General features: G+C 35.3%; 1 protein-coding gene across 2 annotated transcripts in view; it reads right to left on the bottom strand.

Moving 5' to 3' along the window:
* KCNH7 (potassium voltage-gated channel, subfamily H (eag-related), member 7) overlaps positions 1-21520 on the bottom strand; it is a 504650-nt gene that overhangs the window by 133548 nt on the left and 349582 nt on the right. For both annotated transcript variants that reach the window (XM_008579962.1, XM_008580673.1), the window contains exon 6: positions 15404-15618. In XM_008579962.1, coding sequence (XP_008578184.1) covers positions 15404-15618 — 215 coding nt within the window. The remainder of the gene's footprint in view (positions 1-15403; positions 15619-21520) is intronic.

Here is a 21520-nt window from a genome sequence, read left to right as displayed (position 1 = left end):
AAACTAAATGAGATACAAGAAAACTTAGACAACACAGTAAAATGAGAAAAAATATACAGTATCTGAAAGAAGAAATGTACAAAGAAATCAATGCCTTGAAAAAGAATGTAGCTGAGCTTGTGGAGCTGAAGGACTCATTCAGTGAAATAAAAAGCACAACAGAGAGTTTAACCAGCAGACTTAAACAAGCAGAAGAGAGAATTTCTGACTTTGAAGACAGGCTGTTTGAATTAACACAGGCAGACCAGAAAAAAGGAAAAAGAATCAAAAAAATTGAAGAAAATCTAAGAGAGACAACTGACAACCTTAAGCGCTCAAATATCTGAATCATGGTTATTCCAGAAGGGGAGGAAAAAGGAAATGGCATTGAAAACATATTCAATGAAATAATAGCAGAAAACTTCCCAGGTATAGGGAAAGTCACAGATCTCCAGATTCAGGAAGCCCAAAGATCACCAAACACATTCAACCCAAGACGATCCTATCCAAGACATGTGATAATCAAACTGAGAAAACTCAAAGACAAAGAGAGAATCTTAAAAGCTGCAAGAGAGAAGCAGCAAGTTACCTATAAGGGAGCCCCAATCAGAATAATATCAGACTTTTCATTAGAAATCCTAAAAGCCAGAAAAGAATGTGATGATATATTCAAAACACTAAAGGACAAAAATCGCCAGCCAAGAATACTTTACTCAGCAAGGCTATGTTTCTGAAATGAAAGACAAATAGTATATTTCTCAAACAAAAATTGCTGGAGTTCACTACCACATGACCAGCCCCACAAGAAATTCTCAAGGAAGTACTGGGCTTGGTACCACAAAAACAACCATCACTGCCATGAATATGCAAGAAAGAACAATACCTGCCAGCAAAAAAAAAAAAAAAATGCTAGCAAAGAGAAAAAAATAGTTTATCACCCCAAGAAACCAACAAATACAGAAGACAAACAGAAAATTAGAAAGAAAGGAACAAAAGATACTTAAGACATCTAAACAAAAATCAGTATAATGCTAGGAGTAAATCAACACCTTTCAATAATAATTCTAAATGTAAATGGATTAAATTCCCAATTCAAAAGACACAGACTGACTGACTGAATTAAAAAGATGGACCCAACAACATGCTGTCTTCAAGAGACTCACTTGACCTGTAAAGACACACATAGACTGAGAGTGAAAGGATGGAAAAAGATATATCATGCAAATAGAAATGAAAAATCAGCTGCAGTAGCTATTCTTATATCAGATAAAATAGACTTTAAAGCAAAAACCATAAAAAGAGATAAAGAAGGCCACTATATAATGATAAAAGTATCTATCCATCAACAAGACATAATGATCATAAATATATACACACCCAATGTTGGCACAGCCAGATTTAGAAAGCAAACACTATTAGATCAAAAGAAAGAGATAGACACTAACACCATAATAGTGGGGGTACTGAACACCCACTCTCATCAGTGGACAGATCATCTAGGCAAAAAAAATCAATAGAGAAACACAAGATCTAAGCAATACTTTAGGCCAATTGAATTTCGCAGATATTTACAGAACATTCCATCCAACAACCTCAAAATATTCATTCTTCTCATCAGCACATGGAACATTCTACAGGATGGACCACATGTTAGGTCACAGAGCAAGTTTCAACAAATTCAACAAAATTGGAATTATTCCATTTATTTTTTCTGATCACAATGGATTAAAATTAGAAATCAAAAATAAATGAAACTCTGAAAAGTATACAAAAACACATGGAAATTAAACAACATTCTACTTAATGATATGTGGGTCCAAGAGGAAATTAAACAGGAAATAAAAATATTTCTTGAAACTAATGAAAATAATGACACATCATACCAAAATCTGTGGGATAATGCAAAAACAGTATTAAGGGGGAAATTTATCACATTAAATGCCTACTTCAGAAGAATAGAAAGATGGCAAATAAATAACCTAACATTTCACCTTAAAGATCTAGAAAAACAAGAACAATCCAAACTTAAAGTTAGTAGATGGAAAGAAATAATTAAGATCAGAGCAGAAGTAAATGAAATAGAAACATGAAAAACAATACAAAAGATCAATAAAACAAAAAGTTGGTTTTTTGAAAAGATAAATAAAATCAACAAACCTTTAGCAAGATTAACTAAGAAAAGAAGAGAGAATACCCAAATAACAAAAATTAGAAATGAAAAAGGTGATATTACAACTTATACCTCAGAAATATAAGGAATCATTAGAGACTATTGTAAACAACTATATGCCAAGAAATTTGAAAACCTGGAGGAAATGGATAAATTTCTGGATGCATACAAACTACCAAAAGTGAGCCAAGAAGATACAGAATATCCGAACAGACCAATAACAATAAAAGAGATTGAAGCTATAATCAGAAGGCTCCCAACAAAGAAGAGCCCAGGACCAGAAGGGTTCTACCAAACCTTCAAAGAGGAACTGATACCAATTCTCTACAAACTGTTCCAAAAGAATGAAACAAAGGCCATTCTCCCAAACTCATTCTATGAGGCAAACATCACCCTGATACTAAAATAAGACAAAGATGCATCAAAAATAGAAAACTACAAGCCAATATCCTTGATGAATATACATGCAAAAATCCTAAAATACTAGCTAACAGAATACAGCAACACACATGGAAAATTATACACCATTATCAAGTGGGATTCATCCCAGGGATGCAAGGTTGGTTCAACATATGCAAATAAATAAATGTGATACACCACATTAATAAAAGCAAATACAAAAACCACATGATCATCTCTATTGATGCTGAAAAAGCATTTGACAAAAATCATCCTTTCATGATAAAGACTGTCTACAAGTTAGGCATAGATGGAAAGTATCTCAACAAAATTAAAGCCATATAGGATAAGCCCACTGCCAATGCCATCCAGAAAGATATTAAAAACAGGAACTAGACAAGGATGCCCACTCTCACCACTCCTATTTAACATAGTGTTTGAAGTTCTAGCCAGAGCAATCAGAGAAGAGAAGGAAATGAAGGGCATCCAGATTGGAAAGGATGAAGTTAAGCTGTCCCTTTTTGTGGATGATGTGATCCTATATATTGAACAGTCTAAAGCCTCTATAAAAAAACTCCTAGAGTTGATAATTTCAAGAAAGTTGCAGGATACAAAATCAACACACAAAAATCAGTAGCATTTCTATACTCCACTAGTGAACATGCAGAAAAAGAAATCAAGAGAGCTTGCCCATTAGCAATAGCCACCCAAAAATAAAATACTTAGGAATAAAGCTGGTCAAGGATGTGAAAAACCTCTACGAAGAGAACCACAAACCACTGTTGAGAGAAATTAAAGAGGACAGAAGAAGATGGAAAAATATCCCTTGCTCTTGAATTAGAAGAATTAACATTGTGAAAATGTCCATATTACTAGAAGTGATCTACAGATTCAATGCAATCCCCATCAAAATTCCAATGACATTTTTCTCTGAGATGGAAAAATGTATCCAGATGTTTATTTGGAACAGCAAAAGACCACACATAGCCAAAGCAATCCTGAGCAAAAAAAATAAAGCTGGAGGCATAACACTACCTGACTTTAAACTATATTACAAAGCTATAATAACCCAAACAGCATGGTACTGGCATAAAAATAGACACATGCATCAATGGAATAGAATAGAGAACCCAGAAATCAATCCATACACCTACAGCCATCTGATCTTTGACAAAGGCACCAAATCTACATACTGGGGAAGAGACTGCCTTTTCAACAAGTGGTGCTGGGAAAACTGGATACTTATATGTAGGAGAATGAAACTAGACCTGTATTTTTCACCATATACCAAAATCAACTCAAAATGGATTAAAGAATGAAACATCCTGAAACAATAAAACTCCTTAAAGAAAACATAGGGGAAACACTCCAGAAAGTAGGAGTGGGTACAGAATTCATGAATAGAACCCCAAAAGCACAGGCAACTAAAGATAAAATAAATAAATGGGATTATATTAAGCTGAAAAGCTTCTGCACAGCAAAAGAAACAATCAACAGAGTAAAAAAACAACCAACAGCATGGGAAAAAATATTTGCAAAATACACATTTGACAAAGGATTAATATCCAGAATATACAAGGAACTCAAACAACTTTACAGCAAAAAAATAAAAATAAAAATAAAAATTAAAAATAACCCAATTAAAATATGGGCAAAGGAGCTGAATAGGCATTTCTTAAAGGAAGATATATGAATGGCCAACAGACACATGAAAAAATGCTCAACCTCACTTAGCATCCGGGAAATGCAAATCGAGACCACTTTGAGATAGCATCTCACTCCAGTTAGGGTGGCTAACATCCAAAAGACTGAGAATGATAAATGCTGGAGAAGTTGTGGAGAGAAAGGGGCTCTCATTCACTGTTGGTGGGGCTGCAAAATTGTGCAGCCCTTATGGAAAATGATATGCAGGTTTCTCAAACAATTACACATAAATCTACCATATGGCCCAGAGATTCCACTACTGGGAATATAACCAAAGGAATGGAAATCATCATGCCAAAGGGATACCTGTTCTCCAATGTTTATTGCAGTACTATTTACAATAGCCAAGAGCTAGAACCAGCCCAAATGTCCATCATCTGATGAGTGGATAAGGAAACTGTGGTATATCTACACAATGGAATACTACTTGGCTATAAAAAAGAATGAAATACTACCATTTGCAGCAACATGGATGGACTTAGAGAAAATTATATTAAATGAAACAAGTCAGGCACAGAAAGAGAAATACCACATGTTCTCACTTATTTGTGGGAGCTAAAAATAAATAAATAAATTCACACACAAACAAATGAAGGTGGGGTGGGAAGAAGACAGAATAACCACAAAAATTCCTTGAACTATTTAAGTCAAGTGAACAGATACGATGGCGGGGGTGTGGGGGGGAAGGTGGAGGTGGAGAGGAACGGGTAAAGGGGCATAAGAATCAACTACAATGTATTTTGAGAAGTAAAATAAAAATAAATCAATAAACATGCAGTTCTCACAATTATCTATGAAAAAGCATTTTGTCTGTCAGTATTTCTCAAAGAATTTTCCCCCTCTATATGAATTCCTCAGGATATCAATAGGTGTTTTATATAAACAAACACAATTAAAAATGGGTTCTGTCATCACAAAAGTTTGAGAAATTTGGGTAAAGCAAAGTTTTATACATTAGTTCAGGACTTCTCAGAACTTTTAATGTGTTACTTTTCCATGTTAATTTCTGGAGAGGATACTATTCAATAAAGAAAACTTTTGTTCATGGAAAATCTTGTGAGGTCAGTGTTCTGGGAAAGGCACTTTAGAGCACGCTGGCCTAAGCATGCTCTCTTAAGTGGTGGTTGATTCTTAGAGGGTTGTACAGTAATTCAATATGACAGTAGTTGCCCTCTGGACTCAGTAGATACCCAGTGAAAGTAAGCTTGTTTTTCCAATGATTTCTTAAATAAGAATTAACATGTCTTTTCACTTTATCAAAAATGTTACAATTAAAACATCACAAGAATGTATCACTGAACCAGTTAACTCATTAAGAAATCTACAGAAAGGTACAACTTACAATAACAATTGAAGAAATATAAAACAAAGGTCACACCAAAGATTCTCTTTTCGGCTTCTATAGAATGAAAGGATTGGACTGTGTTCATTTTTCTCAAATTTGCCTGATCTTAATAACGTGAGATTAGAATCCTAAGTCTACAAAACTTACTGAATTTCTGAGGGTGAGGGGCGAGAGAGAGAGAGAGAGAGAGAGAGAGAGCGAGGGAGAGAGAGAGAGAGAGAGAGAGAGAGAGAGAGAGAGAGAGAGAAAGTGTTCCAGATGATTCCATTGATCAGGAAATTTTGAGAAACTTTGGGGAAGATGATATCTAAGGTTCCTTTGAATTTTACAATTACATGAAGATTAACTGCTTTTTGATGAACTCTTTAGAAACAATTGAGTTTTAGAGGGGTTATTCTCTTACCGCATATTTCTCCATTATAAATGAGATCTGCAAAATACAGAGAAGTAGAGTAGAGGGGAAAATATGTTACCCATAATCCCACCACCCAGATAACCAATGAGACCTTTTATTTTATTTTACTCTCTTATTTGGAATTTCTTCCCAAGTAAGATTCCATGGTTGAAATTACTTTCTAACTCAAGAAACAGATCATGGTTACTTAGCATTATAAGGCCTTGGGCTGCTTGGGTAAGCAAAAATGCCATGTGTGCTTTGAAAGTTTCATATGTGATAAAAGTCCTTTGCCTAATTCTCATCCTGTGAAACATGAAACATTGACTGTTTCAGCCTGCTTTCATTATGCAATCCACTTTCAAGTATAAGTTTACCCCAAGCCCTACATCATGAGGGAAAACGAGCAAAAGAACTTTCTGTGCTTCCTCTCTGCCCCTGGGCCTGACTTTTATCTCAAGGCTCAAGCTAAGGGTCTGGAAAGTGAAGAAAGAACTGAGCCATCTTGGCAACAGAGATGCAGAATCTTTGCGTGCCTCAGTTGCCGTAGCAACCGGCTATTGCTATGTACTCTAAAATAAATTATTTTTACCTGTCTCTTCTGACCATTTGTATTTTACTTTGTTACTTCAAGCATCTGTTTCAACCTGATTTCTTTGGCTGATAGAACCTTTAAAGGAGGCGATATATTTGTCTTTCCTTCGTTTTAAAATGAATGATAAACACGCAAAATCAAACAGGTGTTTTTTAAAAGCAATTATACATGAATGCTTCCCCTGCAAACTATGACTTTTAGTTGGTGGCTACAAGGGTTTCATATGAACAGGTCATTCCTTTATCATCTAGAATATGAAGAAGTATAATTTTTGAGCTAATTAAAGTTTTTTTTTTTTTTTGTCTTTTTTCATGTCCGGCAACGGACCGCAACCCTCAGTCTCACGCCCATACCGGACCGGGACCGGCAACGGGATCGCAACCCTCGGTGTTGCTCCCACGCCTCGCTCAGCCAGTGAGCGGGAACTGGTCTGTATGTGGGATCCGAACCCTCAGCGGGATGGCCGCCGCACTTCCCAAGCGGCGCACTGTAGCAGTGCGCCACCGGGCCGGCCCTAATTAAAGTATTTTAAACTGAATAAAATTTAACAAAAAATATATATGTCAGTAAATGATTATAAGTATTCATATATATATCATTTAGTGAAAATAAACAGAAAATTAATTTGTTACTTTTTCAAAAATTCTACATTTCCTTTTTCAAAATAACAAACATCATTACATTTAATATACATGTAGAATACAACATAGTTGTGGTACTCAATTGCTACTAAAATGTCCACAGTTACTATCTTTTCCTCATCATTGGCTAGATTACAGAACATACTTGCATTTATTTGACCAAAGAAGACTAGAAAAGAATCCGGCATCTCAAAACTTAAAGCTTTGTATTAAAGCAAAGGCCCTTGAAGGCAGCAACCTTGATGTATATATTTTTGTACCGGCCATAGTGCATAACAGTTTGACTTATATTTATAAGCAATCACAAATATTGAATCCATAATCATCTTCATGAAAGTGCTTTACTCCTACTTGCAACATCAAGATATATTGTTTTTCATTTTGATTTGCTTGTATAAACATATGAGTAGTTTATAGAACAAACCCAGAATATGGGGAAAAATTTGAATGCAAATTTCTGTTTTGCTGAACCAAGTTTGATAGTATTCTATAAATAACAGCAAAATAATGGATGCAAAACTAACATCATATTAAGTTGGAAGTGTTCAGAGGCAATTTTGTACTCTTGCACTGCACTGTAAATTTAATTTGGAATTTTGTGATTATCACTATTTCTGGCAGATCAAGATGATCAGTGCGGTTTTAGAGGTTTGCATGATGTTTAAATTAGTTTATATATGAAACAAAGTTTAGGAAAACATATTAATCATCCTGTAGATGCATTGTGAATTTTGTTTTTTGTAATTTCAAGAGTGAAGAATCAATGAGTCTTTATAAAAGTAACTGTTGAAAATTAGACTTTTTAACTAAGTGTAATTTTTAACCCATGACATTATTATTGAAAAGTATTACTATATATAAAACCACTTCTAGCTTGCAGTTGTGTCTGGAAGACGTTTTTAATCCTGTCATTGGAGAAAGTTTAGGACTAAATTTATTCAATTTGTGGGAAACTATAAAACATGTTAAGAAATGTTAAGCCTGAGATAATAAATAATTTTAAATATTAGCTAATAGATAAAATCAACATTATTTCTCCATTAAAATTTCTGAAATTTCTGAAAAATTAGTATGAATTGAGAGTCTTAAATTGCAATGAACAGATAATGACCATATTTACAATAAACAAAGTTCAATAGAAGGTAAAATGCCATAACCTTTGAGCTCTTCTTTACATCAGGAATATCAGTGCAATTTTTCTTTTTTTGCTTCTTAGTGGAAAACTACCGACAGAAACCAAAATCCCACTACCCTAAACTAGAATTAGTATAAGTAGATGGCATATAAGCTTAAATAAGAAATAAAGCTCCCCTGTCAAGGATGGTTTTGGTAGGCTTTTCAAAGAGTTTGAGGAGCTTTGGAGAAAATCTTCCAGATTCTCTTCCCTGTTTCTGTAGCCTCACTTCTCTGATTAGTTACTACTAACCATTTAGATGATAACATTTGGTTAAACAGCCAAATGTTACAGATACGTACAACTGCCATGCTAACTTCTGAGAAGACTTAGGGGTCAAATAAGGAGATATAACAAAAACTTTGTTTTTGTTGTCAGATGACCTCGGTTTGAAGGCTACTTTCACCATGCACTGTGTTACCTGGGCAAGTTGTTTCCCTCTATAAGCTTAATTCCTCTTCTCTGAATGGGGATGATAAAAACAGTCCCAACTCATAGGGCTGTCGTGCAGATTAAAACTGATAATCTACTAAACCACTTATCATAGAGCCTGGCACATAGTAAATGCTCAATCAATGTTAGCTATTATTAAATTTATCATAATTCTATTTTCATGCCAATAATATACTTACATGAACCGTAAATAGTGGGAATCTATTTTGGCTCTAAGGTTCTACATAGATTTAAAGATTATACAGCCTTTTAAACACTTAGAAATTTCTTTCTTGTGACCTGTCTGTGATTACACCTAAAACTAATTTTCTTAAGTACTCTCCTTAGTAAAGCTATAGGAAATTTATACTTGTGGACTGATAGTTAATCTCTTCCTTATCTTCTGTTCAGATTAAAGTCTCCTGGTTGATTTAGGCTCCTTTGCACATCTTATTTTCTGATGATCTTAATGTGGGTTTCTATTGAATTCACCAGACATTCCTCTTAAGTAATAAGGGCCAATTTGCAGAATTATTTGGTCATAATTTGACCAATACTGAGTTTAAAGAGACTTTAAACTGCCTTTGCTTTCATAATACGATCTTGTAGCATTAATTACATTAGCAATTGTAACTGTTATTACTGTATATGGTATTGTTAGTGGTTCCCTGAGTATTTTATAATGCCTTGAGTACTGAGACTAGGTTTTATACTTATGTGTCTCAGAATCTACTCAGCACATAATGTGCATTCTGTGTGTGTGTGTGTGTGAGAGAGAGAGAGATGCTATCACTCTGAATTCCCATGTTCACCTTTGCAATGGGCCACTGCTGTTTGCCTGCACCACCTTAGTGGCCCTCTGCCTGACTCCACTTTTCTGGTGTGGCTGCCAGTCAAGAGGCTACACTTCTTCTACCGCAAGGATGAGCACAGGATCCAAGTCAACCAATCAGAGTCCTTTTTGTCTGGGAATGACATGGACACTGGAAGAGAGGCAGCCCTTCTCACCAGCTCACTAACTGTTAGCATTATATGAAACAGGAAAATCTTTGAAACCTGCTTCCATTAGGTGAAAAGTAAAGTCACTGCAGAAGAAAGCAGGCTGAGAGAGGCAGAGAATGTCATCAATCATTCAAACAGTGAATGCAGCCTACCACAAAGTAGATCTGCCCCTGTACTTTTCAGTTAGGTGACCCTAACTACCCCTCCTCCTTTCATTTTTTGTTTGAGGTGCATTAAGTTGGGCTTCTGGTACCAGTTGCGGCATTGACTGATACAGTCTCACATGACTGGCAAATAAAGATTTGGAATCCACGGTCCCATCTTAAACACTACTGGGCTAATACAAAATTCATCAGAGTTGAACAGGACAACAAAATGAGCCATTTCATCCTAAAGATTAGCATAACATTTGAACTAGAAGAGTGTAAAAGTTTGGTTTACTTTTGATTAAAAGGGGTCGGATATAGCCAAAAGTTTGATCCTCCCTCAACTAACAAGTGCAATCACACTATAAAAGCACACCTTGGGCCGGCCCGGTGGCGCACTGCTATAGTGCGCCGCTTGGGAAGCGCGGTGGCGCTCCCGCCGAGGGTTCGGATCCCACATACAGACTGCCCGCTCACTGGCTGAGCGAGGTGCGGGCGCAACACCGAGGGTTGTGATCCGTTGCCGGTCACGAAAAAGGACAAAAAGGAAAAAAAAAAAAAAAAAAAAAAAAAAAAAAAAGCACACCTTACCTTTGGTCTCCACACAACCTTTCTTACAATTCATTGTTTTGTCTCCACCATTCCACTGGAATTTGGTAGAAACGGCCAGCCAAGGCCTTACCTCCCTGAGACGTACACTACTGCACAGCAGCCTGTACTGGCTAGATTGTAGTTGAGGAAAAACACACACACCCTTCTTCTGAGAATTATCTTCTATTTCCTCTGAATGAATAGAGAAGGTCAGATGGGCCATGGTCTAAAAGACTGAGGCATCCCAGAAGTTTGGCCTATAAGACCAGCCTATAAAAGAGGTCTGTGAATCCAAAATAACAGCAAGAACTGGAGTCTTGCCAAAGGAAAGAATTTAGAAGGCACACCTTTGCTTTGGGAATTTTGACTGCAGATTTAAGTTTGCTTTATTCCATCCAATACCCTCCTTGGTTCATTTCTTTAAATCCTTTAAAAATTCCTTACTGTGAGTCATGTTATGTATTATGCTATCTACTAGTGATATAAGCACCTCACACTTCATCCATTATTTGGTACCTACGGTTCCCTACATTTTCCACTTCAGAGTCTTATCCCTAACCTTGGAAACTTCTCAAGCTTCAAAACTCACCTAAGAGTTTATATTTCGCTACCAGTACCCTATATTCCCAACACAGGTAAGTTTTCCTTTCCTCGCATCCTCTGCACTCTGCATTTACCTGTGCTGTAATAGTTCACACTGCATTGTAATGCCCGTGCATGGGACTTGTCTGTCTCCCTCATTTCTCAAAGGCAGAAACTTTGTCTTTTAACTCAGTTCCCAGCACCTAATACAGTACATACTAACTCTCAATATATGTTTGTTGAATAATGAACAAATATATGAACACATGAATGAATGAATTACATTGTCTCTACTATGAAGAAACTCTCTGTAGCTGGGGAGGCAAATAACTAATTGGCTAATTCTAATTCAATGTGTAGTAGAGATAAGATCCAAATAGTGGGACAGAAAAACTGAGCAGAGATCAATTGTCCTTTTCATTTATGCCTTTTTGTCTTGATGTCTGCTCTATTGTTTGTGCACCGAGGAGTGCTTAAAATTCACTGTTGAATGATCTGTGAACAAAATCTTGACATCCTTTGAAGAAAAGAATAGCATACAAATCCACTGAGGGAATAAAATAAATAAGAATATTTGATTAAAAAAATACTGCTGGTAGCCTACAGCAAATATGTTGAGAATTTCCTGACAAGGAGAATCTCTACACAGGCCTAACAAAGGGAATATAGAGAAGACAAGTAAAGTCTTTGGGCCATTACCAACTTATTTTTAGTGACTAGCAGACAAGTGATGTTATTGTTATATACAGTGCATATGGAAATTACAGAGATAGCTATGGTTATATCAGTGAATGAGAAAAGAGTTAAGGATAGCCCTACTTTCAAGTTCGTAAATGAAAGAGGCTACGTCTGCAGGAGAAATTTCTCCATATTTCGTCTCTACCTTGTTTGGTCTGACGTGCACAATTGGAAGGTTTATTATTAAGAGCAAAAGGGGGCACTAAAAAGAAGATAGAGGTTCCTACTGATCCTTTGTTTCCAATTTTTGGTCTCAGCCTTTATGCAGTCCCTCATCATTTCTGGGCAGGACCGTATCGCTTAAGTGTCCTACTTGCCTACAGAATTTCCTTCCATTCACCATATTTTTCACATTGTAAAAAAAGTGATTCTTTATAAAGCATAATGCAATTCTAAACTTCCAACACTTTAGAAAAGCTTTTCGCCTGCATTATGCCTCTCCAGTTGGGGTACTTTGGGGAGTGGGAGGGTTGTACTCCACAATTTGGGAGAAATTTGAGAAGCTTCAGGAAAACTATGAGACCTTTTTGTGGGCCTCAAATTCACTAGTGGTAAGTAGTTGTTCTAGTCCACTTGGGCTACTGTAATAAAATGCCATCAACTGGTAGCTTATGAACAACAAATAATTTATTTTTCACAGTTCTGGAGTCTGGGAAATCCAAGATCAAGTTGCAGGCAGATTTGAGGTCTGGTGTAGGCTTGCTTCCTTGTTCACAGATGGCTGTCTTTCCCCTGTGTCCTACATGGCAGAGGGGGACAGGAAGCTCTCTGGGGCCTCTTTTATAAGAGCACTAATCCCATTCATGTACCTTCATGATGTAATCATCTCCTAACACCATGACATTAGGAATTAGTTTTCTACATGTGAATTTTGGGAGGACACAAACATTCAGTCTATAGCAGTAGATTAAAACATTTTTTAAAATGTTAAAAAATAATTGTAATATTATGGTGCTAAATATAAAATTTATAGGGATTTTAAAGATAAAGCATGAGACCTTAAAAGAATGTCAAGTTTTGATGGAAGCTGTTGCAATTTACTCAGGCTCCCAAGGCACTTACATAAAAAGGAGGTGAAGATCCTTTAGACGGGAAACTTCCCAGCTTAGTCTCTTGCAGGCCCAGGGAACCAGTTGTTTTAGGGAGACATAGGGACTTTTGTGCCTCCCTAACTTTGTTCTTGCTTTTTTTTTTTTTTTTTTTTTTTACCTGGAATTCTTATCAGTTCCTCTGGCCAACTTCTTCCTTTCTTCCGTCCATCCTTCCTTCCTTCCTCCCTTCCTTCCTTCCTTTGGCTAGCATTTGATGAACTCCACTCTGCCAGGTGTTCTACTACACCCCAGGTAAGTAGGCATAAAGGGATCCCACAGAGATGGTGAGCAGAGCAGGGGGAGTCATACAAGAATATTAATAAACATAATATTGGCTGATTTTGCTTGGTATGTACTTAGTACCTTAATGGACACTTTCTACACATTATTCTACTATTCTATGTAATTCTTATTTCAACTCTGGAAAATAAGTTTTGCCAGCTCTAAAACTTGCCTCAATATCATACAATAAATGCCACTTGTCACAATGGCACACAATAAATGTCTTAGCTAGAATTAAAACATAAGCCCATCTGATTGATTTATGCTCTTAAAACATCACTTACTATCTAGTTTGATAAGTCACCTTCTAGATCCAGCTTTAAATGTCTTATCCTACCTCTTTTTCTTCTCTAAAATTCTCCCCTTAATGCATAATTACCTTCTCCGTAACCTGTATTCTTATATTCTTTATTAACAGGTATTTCATTATGGTTATTTATATCTATGTTTCTTGATACACTAGCTGAGAAAACCTCCAGAGCAGGAGAGACATCTCTGATCCACATGTGCATCCCCATTTCCTGGCACAGTTGATCTGCTGAACGTGACAGGATAGGGTGGCCTCTGTGGTGGACCAAGCCATGTAAGGTTTGCTGAGATCACATTGGCTGCCCACAGGCCTGAAGGTATGTTTTCTCTGTCCTAAAAAGATTTCAAAAGCATTTTTAATTAGTTTGCCAACTTTTAGAAATTAAGAGTTTATTTTAAATTCTGGATTTTCAGGTTCTTTTTTAAAATTGGAAAATTTGGTAACATTTATTGGTCAAGCATTCCTGCCTGACCACAGCTGGCTGGAGCTGAGTGGCAGCACCTGCTTGAGAGGGAACCTGCACTCTACAATTTTCCACAGACCCCACTGCTCCTGTTGTGCTTCTCTGACATCCTTGCTCACTTGTGCTACTGGAAGGGCCCTGGCCCTAATGTTTCAACCTTTCTTCTGTCTCTTCTCAAGTCACTTAATTTCTGTATATTCACGTAATGATTGCTGTCTATAAATAATACAATTTTTAAGGTAAAAAATTTGCAAGTAAAATTCAAAGCTATCAAAATGGCATCAATACAAGATGCACAACAGTAGATGATTTATTTACCACTATTATACCCATTTTACTAACTCTAAGTTAAGAAAAGTAAAATGCCAAGGGTAGAACATACATATCAGGGATGCTGTCAATAATGGCTTGTATAATTTCTCATCTCAAATAAATATAGATTGCTCATATTTATAACTGAATTCATGGCCTTTTCATAGCTATTTCAGCTCACACATAAGAGATGTTTTACAAGCAGTACTATAGTATTGTTTGTAGTGATTGCAGTTACAAAAAAACTTCACTAATACAAAATCTTTAATGCTTGGAGTGGAGACTGGGGTCAAGTTTACCTTCATTTTGTGGACAATTTATGCAAAGCTTTGCTCAGCAAATGTACTAAATAAATTGTTTGTAAAAGAATTGTTTACTTGACAAATTTTAGAGTCATGAATTTCTAACAATGTAAGTGCGTTGTAAGCAAAAGCTAGATTCTGCTTAGGTTGGTATTTTGATATAATAAGTACAAATTTTTATCTATTCTTTGAAGTGGGACTTCTGCTAGACAGTAGTTGAGTTGAAGTATTTGAGAACAATAAGATATTGTTCCTGTAAATGTGTTGTTTCATTCTGACTTTTCATCATCTTAGACAGCTCTTTTCCTCAAGTCGACTGAGTTACAGCTCACTCCATGTAGTAGAGAAAGTGGAAAATAGGAGGCCACAGTTAAGAGTACATACCAATTAGTCCCCAAAAGCTCCAATAAACACATTCATTATATTAAAAAACCATGCCTCAACAATGCGAGAGTTGGCAGCAAAACAATGAATGTCCACACATGATAAATAGCAGGTTAAATGCCTCTGTGACAATGGGAAAAACAATACCAAGTAGGCCCATTTTGCTTAGTTTTCTAATAGATAAAATCAGGGTACAAAGCCTTTGTTTACCTGTTACATTACGGGTCACCCAATATCTCAGGATAAATAGGAGTACAAATACATGTCTTTCCTCTATTGATAGTCATTAATAAGAAAAAGAATATGTTTAATGGTGCAAAAAGAACCTCAAAACACAGTTGAAATTGATAATAAAATAGTGTCCTACCTGTGTAACTTTCTCTGTCACATTGTGTGTTCGATCTTTAACCTTGGGGGCAATAATAGTTTTATCTGAGGAAGGAGGGGATGTATTCTTCTTTTCAGTTTTGATGTCTGAAAAATTCAGAGTGAGCTGTGGAATCTTGTTAATGGTGCTGTATTTGTTGAGGTTTGAATCCGACGTGGATCCCAAGAGGCTTGACTTGATATGGTTAAAAGGCCCTATAAAAATTAAAAAGTATTTTAAGAGTAATATCAGAAAAAATAGAAAATGGAAATGGTCTTGAATGCCCTACTAATGATCTGTGACCAATGTGACTCTGATGCAGCCAGCTGATACCTGAACACAGGGCTTAGGGTCACCTTCTGCTGCAGGGAGCAGCATGTTAGTATCTGAGGAAAAGACTGGGTTTTGGGAGTGCACCCCGAGAGCAAATGGCTGCTTTGATGTTAATTGGATTCTTTCAGTAAGGACTGGAATAGTAATAATAATAATAATAATAACAACAACAACAAAAACTCCACTCCCTGTTATTGGCGAAATTCTACCTTCGAAGTTTCTCATAAATTTCATTTTATAATCTGGGGATTATTCAAGGAAGGACTTGCCGATGATTAAAATCATGTTGGCCATAAAATTTCAGAATGAGTTTTTTATGCTGCTCCCCTTTCTGTGTCACTGAGAAGTGACAAGCCAGCTGGGTTCTTCATATGTTTTCACTACCTGTATGAGATGCACCACAGAGCTTCTAGAAGATTTAAGCTTGAATGAAGGAGTTACAGATAAAGCTGAGAATGGCAAAAGGCCATTTGTTTGTGCATGTGTATGTGTGTGTGTGTGTTTACACTCTTGAAAACTCTAGAATCCTGTGTAGGATTTTAAAATCTTTCCTTTCTTTTCTTTCTTTCACTTAGGTTTAAAGTGGACCACTTTCTGAGGAAAAGAAAAGCCACTATAAAAATCATACAAGAATGCACTGGCAAACATAGCTTATAATAGGAGTGACCATATGTAGGTAACAGGACATGTCTGGGGTTGGTAGTACCTAGTTGGTTCTCATATTCCTTTCTTACAAAGATAATTTGGTAAAAGGCCAAGCCTTCTGGTCCCCTTGTTGAGGGTGAGTATTCTGACCAGCTTCATCTTCTTTTGAGATGAATCAGGTAATGTTCTGAGGAGTTTCTTGTGCAATGGGTGATCATACTTACACTATTAGCTCATAAAAATTAACATCAGGAAGAATTTTATAAAAATCCTGAGCCGATAGTGTTATACAGTCGTTATTTTTGTGCCCAGTGAGTGGTTAAAACATACAAACAGCTGGGGCTGGCCTGTGGCTCACTCGGGAGAGTGTGGTGCTTATAACACCAAGGCCTTGGGTTCGGATTCCTATATAGGGATGGTCGGTTAGCTCATTTGGGAGAACGTGGTGCTGACAACACCAACTCAAGGGTTAAGATCCCCTTACCGGTCATCTTAAAAAAACAAAAACAAAAACAAAAACAAAAACAAAAAACATGCAAACAGCAGAAATGAACTTGCTAGTCAGCACATTTTACCTTATGCTATTTTTTTTGCTGTTCAGAATAAAATTAACACATTTTAGAGATCAAAATGTAGTTGAAACACAAAGCACTTTAAAATTAGACTTATAGATTGTGTGTTGGACCACATAATCGATCAACTCAGATCAAATATTACGCTAAGAAAACAATACCCATCATTGTTCATAGTTACTGTGGGGAAAAATTACTTTATATTTATTTATAAAAGTTTATATTTGTTTATTATACAAGTTTGAAGTAATTTTATAAAAATTTTCATATATTTAACAAATGCTGTATTTTTTGTTTCATTTTTTCTTATTCACTGAGTCTTACCCATGATGATAACAAAGCCTATCTAGGTGAAAAATGTCGCTGAGCTCTCTGGGCATCTATTGTCTCCCATATCCTCATTTGTGTACAGATCCTCACTCTCTTTGTTATTTACAAAACGCAGATAGAAATAAGAGCCACAGTGGCACCAAGTTCATCTAGCCTTCAGATGGGTCTCTGACAGAAACTGCACTCTTTGGGTGTAGAAGTCTCTACCCCACACCACTAATTATTATACCATATCCCAGAGACATTCTATGGCTACATTCCAGGCGTATGTCCAAATATTTAAAACGTGTAAAATATGCTCGAAATTCAGACTTTTTAGACATTATCTTTTCCCCATTTTTAATGTAGGTTTTTCACTCCTGAGGAAATTTAACTGCACACGAGAATACTGATGAGGGATTGTAGATGATGGATCTCAGATATACAATTAAGTTGTATCTAAAACCCTTAAACCCATCTTTCAATTCTCTTCCTATATCACCCTTCTCCATGTTGTATTTCTGTAGCAAATTGTCTACAGAGTTGTTCAAAAATTTGGGGACACAATCATTTATGATGTTAATAGGCAGAAAGGCACTGTTAATGTAGTGTGATTGTCCTTGTGACCAGTTCCAATAAATGCAACAGAATTGGCTGCACTTATAAGAACATGGTTTCAACTACGGCAGTACATCACTCTAGGGGGCATTTATGGGGCACATTTGGTTTCTACAATAACGGGAGAATTTGGGTGTCATGGTTCTCTCACCTTGAAATATTGTCTCATATGTTCCAAGGGGCATTCATGTAGATGAAGAGACTGTTTATAATGACCTGAGCCTTGAACCTAACTGTTTGAATATAAACAGCACAATGTGCTTTTTATATGATTTTAATATACATTGAAATTTCCAGAGCTATGACAACCATATAGAGGGAAGATTATACATTGCTTTGTTCAGAACTTTACCAAAAGTTGTTCACCATTTTGGAAAATTCTTAGAGCTACATTCTGTGGTATTTGAGTAGCCAATACAAACTTTTGGGGTTCAGGTTACAGTCTGTGTTTGTAGCTGTCATGTGCAAATATGTAAGTTAAGAGATTTGAGTTTGCTTTTGTCAGTGTTGGGACCAAATACTAAATTTGCAGAGAATGACAGGAGTCACACTAAAAATCATTAATAAAATTTCTTTCAGAATAGCTCATATTATTATCCTCCTATGTGTGTAAAAGGATGTGTGAAGAAATGAAAGAAATCTATGTGTTAAAAACTAAACACTTGAAATTATTTATTTGTCTTGGGTGGCCTGTTGGTTTTCAGTTTCATTCTAACAACTCTCTAAAGATCTTCCACCACTTCTCTATACTGTCTTGATTGCCATTTAATTTCCAATTCATTTTCTATCTCCCACCGTTTAACAAAGTGTTATGGTTTGCAAGGTCTTTTTTAAGTATTAGATGATGAATATATGCCCTGACGTCTAGGGATTTCTATCTTCTGTGCAATTCATTACTATTGCATTTAATTACATAGGGAATCATTTTGACACTACACTTAAAAGCAAGGGCCAGTTCATTTATGAGAATATCATACTTCCTCATTTTCTCCCTGGTTTTTCTTTGTATGTTATTCATAATTCAATCCTGGTTATTTCCCACTTTAAAAATATATGTATAAATAAGTCCAAATATTATTATTGACTCCAATGGTGGTTTTTATCTTGTTGTCCACCTATATTCCTGTCCTAACATTTTATCCAGTACTTGTATGGAATGTTTTCTCATGTCCTTAATGCTTTTAAAGCTGTTTTTTTATATGTCTGATTATTGTGTAATGTCTTCTAGTGTAGCAATATTACTATTATAAACTACTTTTATAATACTTCTCCTTTATATTACAGTTAGAGAATCATGTTGATTCTTGAGAAATAGGTTAAATTATCTCTGAATTTCATTTCAGGATAGTGAAATAACCATAACAACATATTTGTTGAAAAAAAGAGACATTGGGTCTGACAGGATTGAGAAACTGGTTGATAAATAAAATTTCATATCCAGATTTGACCTTAAAATGTGCAACTTCATTGCAGTTGCTATTTTGGTCTCTTTTATTTACTGGTGTAAAAATCTTCTAAACTGCTCCTCTGGTCTTTTTTTTTTTAAAAAAATCTTAGTCTTAGAGAGTTAATCTAGATTTTCTTTTAAATCTATATATTTACTGAATTCAGCAAAATAAAATTTTACTTAAAATAATTTGTGTGCTACTTAGATAAGACATTTTCAATTTATTTCATCGTGTATAACAAAGATCACTGTGCTTCTTTCTACTTATTTTGAAGCAGATGTTTATATGCAGAAGTCTTTTACAGTCTGCAAGATGATCAGTGTTGACTTAGGTTCTTCTAAAACCTATCTAAATTCTAATGAAAAACTTCCAAAACTCTAACTAAGGTAGGTATTAACAATATCCTTATTCCACCAATTATAAATGTAAGCAAACAATGTAAGCCCAAAAGGGAATAAGAATCAAGGACTAGAAATCATAATACATTTTCCTACCTCCTAGTTCTATATTCAGAAAGGCCTTGGTTGAGGATTTAAAGGTGAAAAGCATCCTCACTGAGAGTGATCATGAACAGATGGGATTTAGAATTCTAATGAAAGAAAGAATAACCTGAAAAACAAAATAAATGAACTGAAAGAAAATGAATGGGAAGAAATAAAGGGAAATAATAAATTTAACAAAAGGGAATGTAAAACTCAAAACTATATGGGAGGACTTGAGGTTTTTCAGAGAAATATTTGCAAGATGAATGATCAGATTAAATTTTTCAATGTAGTAGGAGAAGATCGAAAACAGGTAACCAAGTAGACAAAACTAATAGCTGGATAAAGCTTTAATATATTACAGTGTCTGATTAAGTATACAGTAAGCAATTTTCCAGCTATATACCCTACATTTACAGATTAAGCTACAGGTTAAAGCAACAACTGGGAAGAATTTTACATTAAAGATATTTAAATTTATATAATGAGGTTATCTAAATTTATCATGAATTACAAGATACTAAAGGGAATATATTCTCTTTTAGATAATCCTAGAAATGTAAAATGTAGTTAAGGATATCTGATAGATTTTATTCAAAAATAATTTTTTTTAACATCATCGTTCTTGAGGGCTGAATGAGAAAGGAAAGAAGGAAATCAAAATTAGTAAGGTTGTTTTTAAATCATTGGATCTTTGTACACTATTTTTTAGGACACTGAATTTATTTGGCTAAAGGTTAATAAAATCTAAATTCATGAAGTGCCTTACAGAAAATGCAAATGTAGTGTTTAGTAATTAAACTTTGTAAAAGAACACTGTCATAAGCATAAAGCAACCAGTTTAACAATTGGAAAGATACATAAAGAGTAATTATTTGAATTATTCATATTTGATATCAACATTGTCTATTTCAATGAATGACATGAGTATAATTTACAGAAGAAAACTGTCAACATTGAAAATCAATTTGAAAATTCTTATAAGATCACAAGGTACTGGGTAATGGCCAATGTAGCTTATGAGAAACAAGGTATATCAGATCGATGTATTTTCTTTATGAGTCTGATAGATTTCACAGTGAGAGGAGGTGAAATCTGTAGCAAATATCAAAAGTAGTTTTGTTTCTGACTTGTATGACACATTCATAGACAAACTGGAAACTGAACATACCAGTGTAGGGATGCACGATTACTTGAGATAATAAGGAAGTGGAAGCAACAGAGGGGTAAAATTGTATTAATGACTTACTTACTAAGTAGGGCAATACATTTTTATTGATAACTTGGAAAGCAGAATAGGCAGAGAATCCACTAAATTTGAGTTGAAAATCAGTTTATGAGTGATTGAGATAGGATTAGATATCCCTTTCATATTAGAGAAATTCTTAAAAATTATAATACATATATATACAGAACACACAACTTATTTGAAATAGCTTTTCTACTCTTTCATAATGGGTTACACTTTAAAAAAAGAAATCTCAAATGTTATTTTAAGGAATCAGAGTGCTAAGAAAATGTATTAAAGGAAAATAAAATTCATCCTAAGAAAGAAGGTTAGGTGGAAATTCTTTAGTTTTAGAAGAAAAGATTGAGTAGCAATTTGCTTTCTTTATATTGTGATATTACATCAAGATTAGTAGTAGCCAGCTAGTATCTCTATCCACTGAAGATAGATGAAGGGAAAGAAAATTATATCTCAGCAAGAAG

Source organism: Galeopterus variegatus, unplaced genomic scaffold (genome assembly GCF_000696425.1).
Source record: "Galeopterus variegatus unplaced genomic scaffold, G_variegatus-3.0.2 Scaffold1, whole genome shotgun sequence".
NCBI lineage: Eukaryota > Metazoa > Chordata > Mammalia > Dermoptera > Cynocephalidae > Galeopterus > Galeopterus variegatus.
This window is presented reverse-complemented; position numbering and strand designations above follow the sequence as displayed.